The 16,728-nt window shown below is 45.3% G+C and overlaps 1 protein-coding gene across 4 annotated transcripts in view; it reads left to right on the plus strand.

The window, feature by feature from the left end:
* Positions 1 to 16,728, plus strand: part of CASS4 (Cas scaffold protein family member 4) — a 48,803-nt gene that overhangs the window by 12,677 nt on the left and 19,398 nt on the right. For 2 of the 4 annotated variants that reach the window (XM_015148735.3, XM_077952008.1), the window contains exon 2: positions 12,591 to 13,013. In XM_015148735.3, coding sequence (XP_015004221.3) covers positions 12,591 to 13,013 — 423 coding nt within the window. The remainder of the gene's footprint in view (positions 1 to 12,590; positions 13,014 to 16,728) is intronic. The other 2 variants (XM_077952009.1, XM_077952010.1) reach the window with 1 other exon arrangement.

The raw sequence follows: 16,728 nt of genomic DNA on the forward strand, positions 1-16,728 counted from the left end.
GATCACCTGAGGTCAGGGGTTCGAGACCAGCCTGGCCAACATGGCGAAACCCTGTCTCTACTAAAAATACAAAAATTTACCAGGCAGGGTGGCAGGCGACTGTAGTCCCAGCTACTCGGGAAGCTGAGGCAGGAGAATCGCTTGATCCCAGGTAGCGGAGGTTGCAGTAAGCAGAGATCACACCACTGCATTCCAGTCGGGGTGACAGAGTGAGACTCTGTCTCAAAAAAAAAAAAAAAAAAAGATAACAGGTTCTTTCTTGGATAACTATGTCAATGGGAGGCGATTACAGAGGAGGGAAGGAGGCAGGAGGGACAAAGAGAAGACAGGAATGAGCTGGCAAAAATGAAGGGAGGAAGGGAGAGAGAACAGAATGTTAGATGAGCGAGGAGATGGCTGGTTGCCTGGTGCTCCCTTCTCAACTGCAGACCTCACAGCACAACTTCAGGAGTTGTAGGAGGTTTTCCAGGAGAAAAGTAGGGACATGGTTATTCTGAATGTTTTCCCCAACATCATACACATGCAACACGCAGCTGCTGTGTCCTGATACTGCACATCCTAACTTTGGCCTTGGGAAACATGTCCCATCGTGGCAGGCCCTCCTCTCTGGCCGGGGTCTTTGTGCACAGGACCCAGATCATTCTGCAGCTGGCCAAAGGAGAGCTCGAGGAGCGCTGGGATAGCAGGAAGGGCAGCGAGCCTCCCCCAGGAGCTTAGAGATCCACTCAGTGCCTCCTCAACGTGCCTGGACCAGGCCAGACAAATCTTTAAAACACTTTGAGTCTAAACTTCTGTGATTCTTAATGCACCTGCAGTTAGATCCCATTTACCAGTCATTCATTGCCCTCTCTGTGGGCTTCCACTCTGTGGCCCTGCCCTCAAGGAAGAGGTAAATGCTCACACAATCAGCCAGTTCTCAAAAAAACACTCAAGTACCTTTCAGCATCCTCCATGCCGTACACGGTCCAGGCCCTTTGGGGGATGGCCAGTGAGAAGTAGTTGATGATGTTTAGCATCCCGGAAGTTCGGGGAGGTGAGAAATCTTTGTGCGTGTGGCAAACTGCTTTTGGCCAAGATTAAGATGGACTCAAAGTCAAACTTCCTTTCTATCTAATGTAGGAGTAGAAAGGCCTTGCGCGGTCATGACAAGCAGCTGCTTTAATTCACCAGCGCGGAAGTCCTCTTCTTCCAATAGAACAGAATCCTTTGTAAATTAGATTTTTATATTGAAAAAGAACATTTACACATGGTTTTAAAAATTCCAACTGCACAAATGAACATGGACTCAAAGTGTTTTTATCTAATCCCAAACCTCTAGCTCCCCAGACCCCTGTTTCCTACCCAGAAGGGACCCTCAGTGAGTGACATAACCTTCCAGAAAGATGCTATACTTACAAAAGCATCAATGCAGACCTATGCTCATCTTGCTCTTTTTTAAAAATTTAATACTGCATTTTGGAGATTGTCCCATTTCCAATGATATAAGCTCTACCTCATTCTTGTAATGGCTACATTGTACTCCATTATACAAATGTCTCTGTTTCTCAGCTTCATCTCCCTCTCCCAGGAGGCACTTTGCCATCCTGTATCTGCTAAGATGTCCACACCGTCTTGTGATAGAGTCCGTGCTAAGCAGAGTGGTTTGTAGGCTAAAAGAGCACACTCCAGACCCCAAACTGCCTGTATTCCAATCCTGGCTTTGGCCCTTGATTGCTGAGCTACCTTAAGTTACTTTCTCACCATCTCTGTGCCGTAGCTTACTCATCTCCTAAATGAGATGTTACTTACAGTATCTGCTTCATAAGGTTTTTTCGATATCAAATGCGGCCATCAGTGCTAACTCCTCATCCCAGTACCTGCCACAGAGTTGAGAACCCGCAAGCCATCCTCATTCCCAAGGCACTGGCTAAACAGTGGACAAGACTAACACAGTTCCTGCATAACTGGAGTGCGATGGACACTCCTTTCAGGGCAAACAGACTGGTTTCATGAGGGGCTACATTGAATCTAAAAGATTAAAGAGGATTTTCCCCCTTCTTTTTTTATCCCCCCCAAGACAAGGTCTCACTCCGTCTTCCAGGCTGGAGAGCAGTGGCACAATCCCGGCTCACTGCAACCTCCACCTCCCATGTTCAAGCCATCCTCCAGCCTCAGCTTCCTGAGTAGCTGGGATTACAGGCGTGTGCCACCATGCCCAGCTAATTAGTATATTTTTTGTAGAGATGGGGTTTCACCATGTTGCCCAGGCTGCTCTCAAACTCCTGTGTTCAAAGCGATCTGCTCACCTCAGCCTCCCAAAGTGCTGGGATTACAGGTGTGAGCCACCACACCCAGCCAGCTTCTCCCCTTTATTTGATCAGTTATAGGAAAATAATACTAGCTGACACACAGAGCGTGTGAGAAGTCTGGATTGTTATGTGGGGTTTGCAAAGTGAGGACCCTTTCCAGATCACCTTTGCTATAACTCCTTAAGCTAGGTATGGTGGTGTGTGCCTATAGTCCCAGCTACCTGTGAGGCTGAGGCAGGAGGATTGCTTGAGACCAGGAGTTTAAGGCTGTAGTGCACCATGATCATGCCTGAGAATAGCCACTGCATTCTAGCCTGGGCAACATAGCAAGACCCTGTCTCTTAAAAACAAAAACAAAAACCCATATCTCATCCTTTTAGAGGTGACTTCACAGAATGTTATTACTCACCAGAAATCCCTCCCAGAAGAAGTGTCTGTAGATACTTTGATTCTTCCTTAGGTTGTCCTTCCTCCTTCTCTGTCTTCCCTTTTTGGAGAATGTGGCTGGGATAAAATGGAGGTGGTGAGGGGATTTTTCTTATGCTCTTGGAAACTTTTTTTTTTTTTTAACATAATGTCCTTTTAAAATGATGGAAAGTAAACATTCACAAGCCAACAGATAACACTGTTCTCTCTGCTTTACTCTTTCCTGGCCTGTATTTGAATTTACATGAAATGAAATACTTCCAAGTACAGTCGAAGGGAGACTATTGACTTTAAAGATGATCAAAGATCCCTTTCTCCATTCTGCACTCACTCTCGATGTTGAGTCTGGGCTCAGCTACCTCATAAAAATATATAACAGAATATGTCACTGATCTCAACATAAAAGCTCCTATATCCATGGAAATCCTTCATGAACTTCAGGGATTCACATTTCCCATGTATCAAAAGATCTGTGATATTTATAGTATATGCATTTTTTAAAATGTGGTTTCTCTACAACTGAGTGTCCTCTCCCGGCCCTCAAAGGGGAAGTAGGAAGCATTCCGTCACCTCGCCTGAGTACTAAGAATTCTTGAAAGTAAGACGTGGAATCTGTGAGAAGGAAGCCGAAATGCAAAACACGGACATTTTTCAAAGAAGGATTTTAGTAGAAGAAAAATGTCCCTCTTGACCTTGGAGATCTACATCTTTGTGCAGAGCAGGGGCCTAGACATCACTTACTGCTCTGGCTTCTTTCACAGTTACCATCTCCACCACTAGTTTGGGGAACTTCCTTATTTGCCACCTCCCACTACGCACTGGTGACCTCATTGTATGATTTACCTTCCCAAAGAAAGAATGATATTCTAGGTTACTTGGATGAAAACGGTCTCATGATCTCTACTCTCCTATCCCATAGTTACTACTGTTTTAATTTTAGGAGCATAAGAGTTTGGTGTGGGGCGGGCTGTGAAAGATAAAACAAGGAGGAAGCAGGATGGGGCCATGATGCTGCTCTGACCCCTGTGACAGGAAAGAGAGAAGGAGCTGGACAGAGTAGGGAGAGCCTCAAACTGTGCGGCAGCTTAGACACAGTCTTGACAACTCAACCAGAGCTTTGGGGTAAAGATTGCCCATTCAGTGAGTCCTGCATTGGGCAGAAACACTCAGGACCCCTGACTATTAACTTTCAGTTTGCAAAGGAAATCTGGGTGGGGCCTCTAAAACCCCAGCAGCGGGCTGGACTCAGCAGCAGAATGCTTCACTGGGCCTGAGGAGTGATCTTTTAAGAGCTACCCGAGCATGCCGCAGTCTCCACCACACCCAAATGTCTGATGCCTGGCCTGCCTCATTCATGTATATTTCTCGCGCAGCTCCTATAATCCTTTGAGTTTGCTGCTCCTCCTTATAGCTGTCTTTAAACCAGCTCTTTCTGGATTTGCACACATTTGGACATAAGAGTTAGCAGATTAGAGTAGGAAACAGACTTTGACTTGGGAAGGCCGCACAGAGTATTGGCAATAGCAGGCTACAGTCAGATAGATGCGAGTCTGAATCCCCGCTCTGCTGCCTGCTGCTGTATGACCTTAGGTCATTAATCTCTCCTAGTCTCAGGCGCCACAAAGCACTAAAATGAGGCCAACAGAGCAATCAGTGTACCCGCCCCCGGACCAACCCCCCAGCCCGCCCCCCAGCCCGCCCCCCAGCCCTGACATTCTTGAGTTTCTGCAGCTTTGCTCTTTTGAGTAATCTAAAGAGAAAGAAAATTGAAGGTAAAGCAGAGAAGCAAGCTGTGCCTGTGGGCGAGTGCACGTGGGCGCAGTCACCCGGGCAGTGTGTCCACCCCGGCCTAGAGAGGGGATTTCCATCCTAGGAACAGGGACGATGAAGCAGCATAACTGAAGCTGCAGCAGCTGCTTCTCTCCTGGCTCATCTGAGCTGCTCCTGCCTAGAGCTGCCACACCTGCTGATGGCTCTTATCCCACCGTGGGTGATGAAAGTGTGCGGGCCAGTTCCCTCTCTGCTTCTTACTTTCCCTGGCCCGTTCAGCAGTGTGTCCCTCTCTTCTCTGTAGTTATGTTCCTGCTTTTCCTCCAAGCCTCACCTCAAGTTGCATCCAGTCCTTCACCAGCTCCTCCCCAAAACTAAGGAAATCCAGCCTCCGCCCTCATCCAAGCCACAGGCATCTCCCAGCTGGACCGGACAATTGGCTTTGAATCACCTCTCTGGCTTCCACTTGCTCCATGCACCCCGTTTTCCACCCAGTAACCAAGTATAAACAGCAGCCGCCATGGAAGTTAGGAGTCAGGGCCTTTGTTGATCTCTCTCCAGGCAACCTGGTCATTTTACAGTTCCTCCAACTTTCCATGCCTCCCCAACACATGCACATACACACTCACTCACACTCCCACACGCCCCCTCACCCACGCACTCCAGCCTCCACACATTCCTCTTCCTCTGCCTGAATGCTCTTTATCTAACACTTTATCTGACTAACTCCTTGTCTGACTAACTCCTCCTTACCCCCATGGAAGCTTCCATGGCCACTTTCTCAGGTAAATTTTCCCTAAGCCCTCACCCATCAGTACTTCCCAACTGCACTTATAATTTTTCATAACTTCCTGTATTTTATTTCTCATAACTTCCCATATTTTTAAATAACTTCCTGTATTTTATTTCTCATAACTTCTTGTATTTTCTTTCCATCCCACTTACGAGAGGTGGAAACCCTGTATTTATTTCTGTGATGATTTGATTAGGATTTGTCTGCTCCACTAAAATGTACATGGCATGAGATCCGAAACAGTTTTGTTCACCACGATGCCTCCAGCAGAGCCCCTGGAATACAGTTGATGCTCAATACAATCTCGGTGAATGAATGAATGAATGAATTGCTCCCCAGATTTCTCCAAGTGCAGCTAAGACCACTGTATCCTCGGCTGCTCGGGTTTAGATGAGCACATTGCATCTGCCCGGTGTGGAAAGGTCTCCGCACTGAGGTTATCATCACCATGAAGGCAGTCAGCCTCTTATTCTTCACGTTTGTTTCTCTATCCTCCTCACGTTCTTCCTTCCAAATGCGTATTCATTTTCCTTTTCCCTCTCCCAGCTGTTGTATGAAGATGGGCATTTGTGGAAAATGTCCTTTTTGGAAATCGTTTAAGAACAGTTCTTCCATTGTACCCAGAATCTAACTGCTTGTGTACCCACAAGGAACAAAAATGTGAACATATGTCCTTCTTCACCTCTTAAATTTCTACACAAATATTTCCAATTAACACTCTATTTAAGAATACCTTGTGAGTGGCCTCAGCAACAATTGCGATGGTTATTGGATGCCTTTGCAGTGGCCTGTCAACTGCTTCCATCTGTTATTCACAAAGAGCTCAGTGCAGTGCCAGGAACACGGGTGCACGATGAGTGCTGGCTGCTGCTATTGCAATGTCCAGTGCTCCCTGCACGCCCAGCCTGACCACAAGAGCCGGAGCACAGCCGAAAGTGGGGTGGTCAGGGGCAGCCTCTGCAAAGGGGTGACTCGAGCTGAGAACCAGAGGAGGAGGATCTGGTGGAAGAGAGTTCTGGGCAGTTCTGGGCAGAAGGAACAGCAAAGGAAAGGTCTGAGGTGGAAGCAAGCTCAGGGCACCTGAGAAAAGTAACAAAACAATGTGACTGGAGGGAAACGAATGAGGGTAGAGCTGCGAACTGGGAGGCGAATCCTGCCTCGAAGCCACACTAGGAAGGTGACCTTTTGTTCGGAATGCAGTTCTAAGCAATTAGAGATTTTTAAAATAAGAGACCAATAGGATCCAATTTATGTGTATAAAATAAAATATTCTGGCTAGTGTCTGGAGAGTGGATTATAAGGTGAAAGAATGGATGTGAGGAACCAGTTAGAGTTTAAGTGACCTTGAACAAGTCATTGATCTCTCTGGCCCTCAGTTCTCTCATCTGTAAAATGGGGCTAAGGAAGTCTGCCTCTGAGATTTCAGAGAAATAGGTAATATCATGACTTCAGTGCATCCAACACAAAATAGGTTCTCATTCAATATAATTCCGTTTTCCCTCCATTCCAGGTAAGGAACTCCCCAAGACTTTCCACGTGCATTTCATTCTTCTTTTGTAACATTAATATTGATGGTCTTTGCTACTGAAACTCTGAGATATAATTAATTGATTGCATGAGCTGTCCAGAGACCCCCCTGTCAATTGTAATGAAACACAATACAGTGTTTCATTCATATGGAAGGGAAACGTGTTATGGTAACATACTTAGAGTTTTCCTTTGCTGGGAGTTTACATCCTTTGAAGATGTGGTCTGCTGTCCTGAAGACAGCAGGTCAAAATTACAAAATAAATCATATATCAAGAATAAGACTGCTGCTGTTCATCTTGGACAGCTGTGGATGCCCATAAAAACCCCATTGTTCTCTGGAAAAAATCCTTACTTTTACAATAGACAAATCCACCAGCTAAGCTACGTTCAATCTGGACCCTTCAGAGCAGCTGCCATATTGCAACAACTGCTCTGTCTAAAGACATGCACTATCTTATTTCTAGAAAAATGCAAGCACATTTCGGATGATGGGTTTTTAAAGATTGCTTTAAATGTATTTCATAGGAATTATGATTAAATATACCATAATTATTTCATTATAGCCTCTGCAAAGGCTTTTATTTTCCCTTTTGTTCCCAATGTAGATGGTTAAAGTACAATTTTCAAAAAGGCAAAATTATGACTCTCATGCAAATATAAAATGAACTCATGTCAAAGATTTTAATCAATTTTGGTCAATTACTAGGGAATCAATGAAATGTTAAAACTAGGTCAAAGATCATTGAGGATGCTTGTCCAACTTGAATGAATTTATTTTTAAAAAGAGATCATTGAGGTGTTAGGTAGGTATAGGCAATTTAATTAAGGAATATTAGAGTGTGATTGCAAGGCTAAATATGAAACTGGTTAAAGTCCTACAAGATAACAAACCTACAAGACAATAAACCTTTCAGATTATCGTTTCAGATAATAAACCTTTCAGATTATCGTTTTTTTTTTTTTTTTTACTGAACAGCAATAATTTGTCTATTTAACTGGAAAAAAAAATCTACAAAGTAGCATGTAACTTTCATAAGTCCTTTTTTTTTTTATTTTTGTGAGACAGGGTCTCACTTCCTCACCCAGGCTGTAGTGCGGTGGCACAATCTTGGCTCACTGCAACCTCCACCTCCTGGGCTCAAGCCATCCTCCCAATTCAGCCTCCCCAGTAGCTGGGACTACAGGCGTGCACCACCGAGCTGGACAATTTTTGTATTTTTTGGTAGAGACAGGGTTTCACCATGTTGGCCAGGCTGGTCTGGAACTCCTAGCTTCAAGTCATCCACGTGCCTTGGCCTCCCAAGGTGCTGGGATTCCAGGCATGCGTCATCACGCCCGGCCTAAGTCTTGACCTTTAATCAACACTCTTTATAAGACTCTAAAACTCTAGTCCCTTAAATACTTCATCACTGCTGGATTCTCCAACCTCAGCACTCACATTCTTCCAACACATTCAAGGGATAATGATTCCGTGTGCAGACTAGTTATGCCTTGAAGTTTATCTTCTGGACATGCTGGTGGTCGTTCTTACTGAAGGTTATCGAAGAGTGTGGTCAGGGGGTCACAGAAAGCTTCCTCTTACCCTACTCCAGACAGAAATAGGAGTGCTCCTCTTGGTGTTTGTGACTTCTTACCTCTTAAAGACTTGAAAATGGAGGTGTTATGTCACGCCTCTCTTTCATTCGTTAACTCAACAAGGAGCTAAGATCCCCTACTCTGTGCTGGACCATGGGATACCGTCCAGAACAAGAGGCTGTGGCCCTCACTCTCCTGGAGCTTACGTTCTTGTGGGGAGACAGACCCTGGATGAGTTGAATCCTAATGTGATAAGTACTGATGTGCAAAGGTGTTGAGCCTAAGTATGGGGAGAACTAGTTTGGTTGAGAGGGTGTCAGGGACCCTTTTTCTAAGAAAGTGACATTTAAGATGAGCCTGGAAGGATGTGTGGGATTTCACTGGGTGGAAAGCTGCTGACTGCTTTGGGGTAGAGAGAACAGCACAAATGAGAGACTCAAGCCCTCAGAAAGGGTGGTGCCCCGGAGGCCAGTGAGGAAGTGATACCTATGAGGCTGTAAGCGTGGGACGAGGCAAAATCACACAGAGCCATGATGGTTTGGGCACAGTTTGGGCTTTGTCCAGAGGGTTTTAGGGAGCCACTAAAGGGTGGTAGAGAGGGGAGTGGCACGATCAAAATTTGTGTCCCTGAAAAACTCGAGGACAGCAACAGTGCCATATGTAATAAACATTCCATAAATGTTTGCTGAATCTGTGAAGGAATAATTGGCTGACCCAGAGAGACACCCCGTGGGATGCCTGACACCAGGACATACAGTCAGTGTCCACTGGCTGTAGCTCAGCTCTCTGCTTTTCAATGTCATCTCATACACTCACTGGGCTCGGACAAGTGACAGCTTCATATCTTCCCTCTCACTTGAGGATATCTGCTTCACCATGGAGAAGAGAGGAAATCTCTACAGGCAGGAATGCCCCTCACAATACACATGCCCCTAACTCCTTTTGGGACCTTGTTTCTATTAAAAAATGAGTTAAAAGGGGGGTACAGCAGGGAGGTGACACATTCCCCGAGTTGCCTGCAAGTTACCCCTCAGCGGCATGAGGGCTGCAGCTGATTCTGTAGTTTTGAGTAGTCTGGGTGTTGCTAAGAATATGCTAGGAAATATTTCAAGTTTCCTTGACAAAGATTTTAAAACAAATACATCATCCAACCAAGAGGTAATGCACAGGGTAGATTAGGGTACAAGGAACAGTGCAGTCTCATTCACAGTGGGCGGAGGTGTGAATGGATTGAAACTTTGCTGGAGGGGAACGTGACAGCCTCCGGAGCCCTGATGGTTTCCACCCACCGACTTCCCACTGAAGAATTTATCCATGGAAATAAACAAGGGGAGTTGCAAATACTAGCTATGAAGGTGATAATTTCAGCATTGTTGGTAATAGCTAAAACCTGCAATTAGCTAAAATGTCCAAAACCAAGAAGAAAAATTATGTTTCATCCGTACAATGGAAAACTAAGTCACTGTTTTAAAGGATATTGAAGAAAAATGTTTATTGACATGGAAAGATGCTCACAATTTATTTATTTATTTATTTATTTGAGATGGAGTCTCACTCTGTCGCCCAGGCTGGAGTGCAGTGGCACCATTTCAGTTCACTGCAACCTCTGCCTCCCGGGTTCAAGTGATTCTTCTGCCTCAGCCTCCCAAGTAGCTGGGACTACAGGTGCACGCCACCACGCCCAGCTAATTTTTTTTTTTTTTTTTTTTTGTATTTTTAGTAGAGACGGGGTTTCACCATATTGACCAGGATGGTCTCAAACTCCTGACCTTGTCATCCGCCCACCTCGGCCTCCCAAAGTGCTGGGATTACAGACGTGAGCCACCACACCCAGTCCCACAATTTATTTTTAAGTGGGAGAAAAAAGCAGATTATAAAACAGTGTGTTTCATATTATGCCATTAGGTTTTAAAACTTTAACAATGACTGTAGGTGTGTATGTGGACAACTATGCAAAAGAAAAGATCTGGAAAGATACAAAAACCAAAGGATTAACAGCAGTTACCTGTGGTGGTGGCACTGCAGGCATTTTCATTTTCTTCTGTTTGCTCATTATCATTTTTACTTTTTCTTTAATGAACTTGTGTTACTTTTGTAGAAAGAACAAAAGGTTTTCTTTACAAAAATTGTTCATGATCTCCTAGGATCTCAGCTGTATTAGATTTTGTGGGGGACGTTCAATGTCTCTCTGGGTGCGTGAAGGATCTGATTCTACTTACGATTTTTAGATAGACTTGTGGTGGTGTTTCCCCAAATCCACACAGACCTGCTTGTCTGGTTAAGATGGTTTTTATCAGCAGTTGGTCTTCCAATTCCATTTATGTAACAGAATAGAAATATTAGGCAAGAAGCACAATAATTTTCAACAAATATAATGGGAGAGTTGGTCACTTTTGCTTTATTTATGAACCGTGTGAACAAAGGTTAATGAGTTTAAAAGGTGTAATTACATTTATTTAGAAAATAAAAAACCACTGGAAGGGTAAATACCAAAAATGGTGTAAATTGGTATCTCTGAGTGCTGGGATTATGGGTAATTTTCATTTCCTTCTTTTATTTCTCTCTTTTTCTGTAATGAACATGTATTGATATAAAAAGGTGGGGAAAGGTGATTACTTTAAAACCTCAAGAAACAAGTTGCCTTCATGTAATTACAGTGGAAAGTTCAAACAAGAAGGGGGCTCAGCCATCACTGCCGTGGTAACGAGGTGATTTGTTTTAGAACTGTGTGGCTTACTGAAAGAGCGTAGGTCAGAGAATTAGGAGACTGGGTTTGATCCTGGCTTTGTGACCACAGGCAAGTCACTAACCTCCTGAGTCTTTTGTCATTCACTAGTTTTTGTTTTGTTTTGTTTTTGAGACGGAGTCTCGCTCTGTTGCCCAGGCTGGAGTGCAGTGGCATGATCTCGGTTCACTGCAACCTCTGCCTCCAGGGTTCAAGCGATTTTCCTGCCTCAGTCTCCCAAGTAGCTGGAAATACAGGCACATACCATCATGCCCCGCTAATTTTTGTATTTTTAGTAGAGACAGGGTTTCACCATGTTGGTCAGGCTGGTCTTGAATTCCTGGCCTCAAGTGATCTGCCCTCCTCGGCCTCCCAAAGTGCTGGGATTACAGGCTTGAACCACTGCGCCCAGCCTCTTGTCGTTCACTTATTAATGAACATGTATTGAGCATCTTCTGTGTACCTGGGCCTGGGCCTGACACTGGGGACAGAATAGCCAAGTGAGATGTGGGCCCAGCAGTCACAGAACTGCCAATCCAATTCAGAAGGAAAATAGCAAAAACCAGACAAAAAGCGACCTAATAGTAATAACAGTCACAGCTGCCTGTACCAAGCACTTACTAAATGCCAGGCACCTGTACATGACAGAGAACGAGACACCCATATGTATACACAATATATAATGGACTGCTATATATATAGGATATATGTGGTGTACATATATGTATCAACCCATCATATATAGTATGTGTATATATGTATATATGTGTGTATACATATATACATACAGATACATATATACACATATATACATACAGATACATATATACACATACATATACACATATGTACATACATAAACATATATACACATATGTATGGTATGTATATATACATATACATACATATATGTATATATGTTATATACGTATATATACGTATGTGTATATATGCAAAGGTCATGACGTCCACAAATTAAAACAGCGCTGTGACACAGGAGTTGGAAACCAGCCTGAGCAATGACAAAACACCTTCTCTACAAAAATACAAAATTTAGCCCAGGGTGGTGGCACGCATGTGTAGTCCCAGCTACTCGGGAGGCTGGGGTGGGAGAACTGCCTGAGCCTGGGAAGTCGAGGCTGCAGTGAGCCAAGATTTCACCACTGCACTCCAGCCTCGGCAACAGAGTGAGACCCTGTCTCAAAACCATAAACAAACAGGGCCATGAAAGCATATTAGGACCGTGCAACCTCGTCTCAGGATGCAGGGAAGTCTGCCCTGAGGATGTGACATTTCACTTAGACCCCAAGGATGTGAAGGAACAAATCAGGCAAAGAGCAGGGACAAGAGCCTCTGGGGTGGAAGAAACGAAATGGAAGGGCATTATGAATTTGCATTAAGCTTTCTTAGTGAGTGGGACTGGTGTAGCGGTCGCTGGCCATGGTGCTAACAGCAGATTCTCTTCTCCCCTCTCCACCCGCAGGCACTCCTGGCCAGGGCGCTTTACGACAACTGCCCTGACTGCTCTGATGAGCTGGCTTTCAGCAGAGGGGACATCCTGACCATTCTGGAGCAACACGTACCAGAAAGCGAGGGTTGGTGGAAGTGTTTGCTCCACGGAAGGCAAGGTCTGGCCCCTGCCAACCGCCTCCAAATCCTCACGGAGGTCACTGCAGACAGGCCATGCCCCCCATTCCTGAGAGGCCTGGAAGAAGCTCCTGCCAGCTCAGAGGAGACCTATCAGGTGCCCACTCTACCCTGCCCTCCCACTCCAGGCCCCGTTTATGAGCACATGAGGAGTTGGGTGGAGGGGCCCCAGCCCCCTTCTGCCCAAGTCTATGAATTCCCCGACCCTCCCGCCAGTGCCAGAATCATCTGTGAAAAGACTCTCAGCTTTCCAAAACAGGTACGCATACTTCCAACTACTAGACATGGGTTGAGGGGTATGGAAACACCCAGGGGCCTAACTACCCCTTGAGTCATGGGTGTCCTCCAGATCGAACATGCAGAGTCATGGGTGTCCTCCAGATCAAACATGCAAAATGGGAGCCCAGATCACTGGCGATCACGCTCGGGGAGCTTGTGTGCCAGGTTGGGATGGAGAACTCAGCGGCCTCCACCCGCTTGTCGTTGATACCCTTGCACCCCCTGTGATTCCCCAGCTCTCCAAGGCTGGGCGCAGTCTGTGGGAAATGGAACGCTCAGCTGAGCTGTGTGGGAACGCACTGGAGATGTTCATGGCGGCCTTTTCACAGGATGAAGGATCACCAGGACTCCCATGACAAACGGCAGGGTGGGGTTTCCATGGGTTCAGAGGCAAGAAGTTATACATCACGTTTAGCATGTATATTCCAGGCTGGGCACGGTGGCTTGAACCTATCTATATTCCCAATACTTTGGGAGGACGAGACACGAGGATCATTTGAACTCAGAGTTCGGGACCAGCCTGGGCAACATAGTGAGACCCTGTCTCTACCAAAAATTTAAAAATTAGCCAGCATAGTGGCACACACCTGTAGTCCCAACTACTCAGTGGGAGGCTGAGGCAGGAAGATCGGTTGAGCCCAGGAGGTCGAGGCTGCAGTGAGCTATGATTGTGCCACTCTACTCCAGCCTCGGTGACATTGAGAACCTGTCTTTAAAAAAAAAAAAAAAAAAGTATATCCCCTTCAATGCAGAAATTTTATTTCTAGAACTGCTATGGAAATATACAAGCAGGCAAATATATGTCTGGATGAGGAGGCTGTAGCCATTATGGCATAGAAAACTCAAAGAGGCCTAAATATTTATTAACAGTTGGATTGGTTATACATATCTTGACACATCACCACAGCAAGCTGCTGTGCAGTTGAAAAAAAAAAAATGAGATATTTATAAGAGGAAAGAAAGATCTATTTAAACAAAAACCAAACAGATGTAAACTCAAAAAAGAGGCAGGGTGCAATGGCTCATTCCTGTAATCCCAGCACTTTAGGAGGCCAAGGCAGGCAGATCACAAGGTCAGGAGTTTGAGACCAGCCCAGCCAACATAGTGAAACTCCGTCTCCAGTAAAAATACAAAAAATTAGCCGTGCATGGTGGCAGGCGCCTGTAATTCCAGCTACTCGGGAGACTGAGGCAGGAGAATCACTTGAACCTGGGAAGCAGAAGTTGCAGTGAGCTGAGATCGCACCATTGCTCTCCAGCCTGGGCGCCAAGAGTGAAACTCCATCTCAAAAACAAACAAACAAAAAACTCTAAAAAGGAATTCTGTATATGAGTGTGTGTATGCATGTGTGCTCTCACACTGAGACTGAGAAGAACACGCTCCAGGGATAGTTACCCCAAAAAGGGGAACTGGTTAAAGAGAAAGTGAAAGAGGGCAGTAAGCTGGGGCCTTTATTTTATTCACTCCTGTGTCCCCAGCACCTGGGACCAGGTCTGGCTTGGGGTAGGTGCTCGATACATATCTGACAAACAAACAAATTAGGAAGTTGATTTTTATGTCATATTGAACATGTATGACATCCGTAATTTTTTAAAATATCAATTGGTTTGTTTTTTTGAGACTGGGTCTCGCTCTGTCTCCCAGGCTGGAATGCAGTTCTCTTCAGCCTCGAACTCGTGGCCTGCAGCAGTCCTCCTGCTTCAGCCTCCCAAAGTGCTGGGATTACAGGTGTGAGCCACCATGCCTGGCCTAAAGTATCAATTTTTAAAAACAGAGGAAAAAGAGCATTCATTAAATGTAGAATGGGCTAGGCTTGGTGGCTCATTCCTGTAATCCCAGCAGTTTAGGAGGCCAAGGCAGGAGGATCGCTTGAGCCCAGGAGTTTGAGACTAGCCTGGGCAACATAGTGAGACCTCATCTTTACTACTACTAATAAAAAATAATTAGGCAGGCATGGCAGCAGGCATGGCAGCAGGCACCTATAGTCCCAGCTATTCAGGAGGCTGAGGCAGGAGGACCTTTTGAGCCCAGGAGATTGAAGCTGCAGAGAGCTATTATTATGGTGCCCCAGCACGCCAGCCTGGGTGACTGACCGGAACCCTGTCTTAAAAAATAATAAAACAAATGCAGAATGAGAACTTTTTTTAATAAGGAAAAGAATTAAAGTAAGGAAGGAGAAAAAGAATGCGCTATTTCCCCCCAAAGCCCTGGCCTTCATGAGGTGTTGAGATGCAGAGCAGATGTGCACAGGCCTCAGTCACTGCAGGCATTTCCTGCCATCAGATGCTTTGCTGTCAGCTCCTATGACACTTCCCACCCGGCCACAGCTCTGGCACAGGGTCTTGGCAAGGTCTGTGTGCAGGGAAAGGCCACTCTCCCTGATGCATGTGCTGTGGGGGCCCTAGGAATGTGCTACTCACCATTCAGGCCTTCTCCACACCAGCTTCCAAGGTTGTCTTCAAACAGGAAGGTGTTGATTCCTTAGAAGATTTTGAATACTTTACATTTTCTAACTCCCTGGGCTACAAGACATAGAACCAGACAGTTGTTACATAGAACAGCTGCCAGCACAGGCGCTTGTTACAAACACCAGGAGGAAGCTGGTGGAGCCTTCTGAATCAGTCGACCAGGTGGACACTAACGCTCTTTTCTGGAACAACTGGCCCCAATCTAGGCCTGGCATGCTCAGCTGCTGTCTGAGCAGCTGACTCAGAGCAGGGCTTTGCTGAGGTTTCTTTTAAGAACAACAAGTGACATTAGCTGAAGTTAATTTGAATTTCTTCCAAAGCCATGAAAGGAAAAACCAAAAAAATCAATAGCAATTCCTTCCTCTCCCAGAAAGGAAAACAGATGCGCTGTCCTCTGACGGTTGACCAGAGGACACTCAAAGACCCGTTAACAACCAGTTGAGGGTTTTCGGATCCAGAGAAAAGGCTGGCACCTCCTCCCTGCTCATGCCACTCAATACAGTGCCAGGCTCCTACAAGGTACTTAGTAAATATCTGTTGCATGAACGAAATTGACCAAACACAACATAAGGTTTCAAAAATGTGGAGTCCGCTATCAACTGCTAGATTGACATCCGTGTGAAAGGAAAGATGAGTTTACTATTGAAACTTAACTTTGAAAAATGATCAGGGCATTAGCAATGAGATTTGTCCTTAAGTGCATCAACCATTTGAGCCCTTGCTTGTGGAGGCTGCAGCAAACAACAGAAACCACAAGGAAATTGGGGGGGGTCCCTTTAACCACTGAGCAGGGTTCTCAAGCGGCCACAGTAAAACCCCCCAGGGGAATTTCCTACCTTGTTTTCCTTCCTTAAGTTCCCTCCATGTCTGCCCTACCTACAAGTTTGCTCCCTTCCTTCCCTCACTTCCTATTTATTTACTTAAAAAAAAAAAATTTTTTTTTTTTTTTTTTTTTTTTTTTTTGAGACAGAGTCTCACTCTGTCACCCAGGTTGGAGTGCAGTGGCGTGATCTAGGCTTACTGCAACCTTTACCTCCTGGGTTCAAGAGATTCTCCTGCCTTAGCCTCCCAAGTAGCTGGGAACACAGGCTCCCACCACCACGCCTGGCTAATTTTTCTTTTCTTTTTTTTTTTTTTTTTTTTGTATTTTTAGTAGTGACAGAGTTTTGCCATGTTGGCCAGGCTGGTCTCGAACTCCTGACCTCAGGTGATCTGCCCACCTCGCC

Source organism: Macaca mulatta, chromosome 10 (genome assembly GCF_049350105.2).
Source record: "Macaca mulatta isolate MMU2019108-1 chromosome 10, T2T-MMU8v2.0, whole genome shotgun sequence".
NCBI lineage: Eukaryota > Metazoa > Chordata > Mammalia > Primates > Cercopithecidae > Macaca > Macaca mulatta.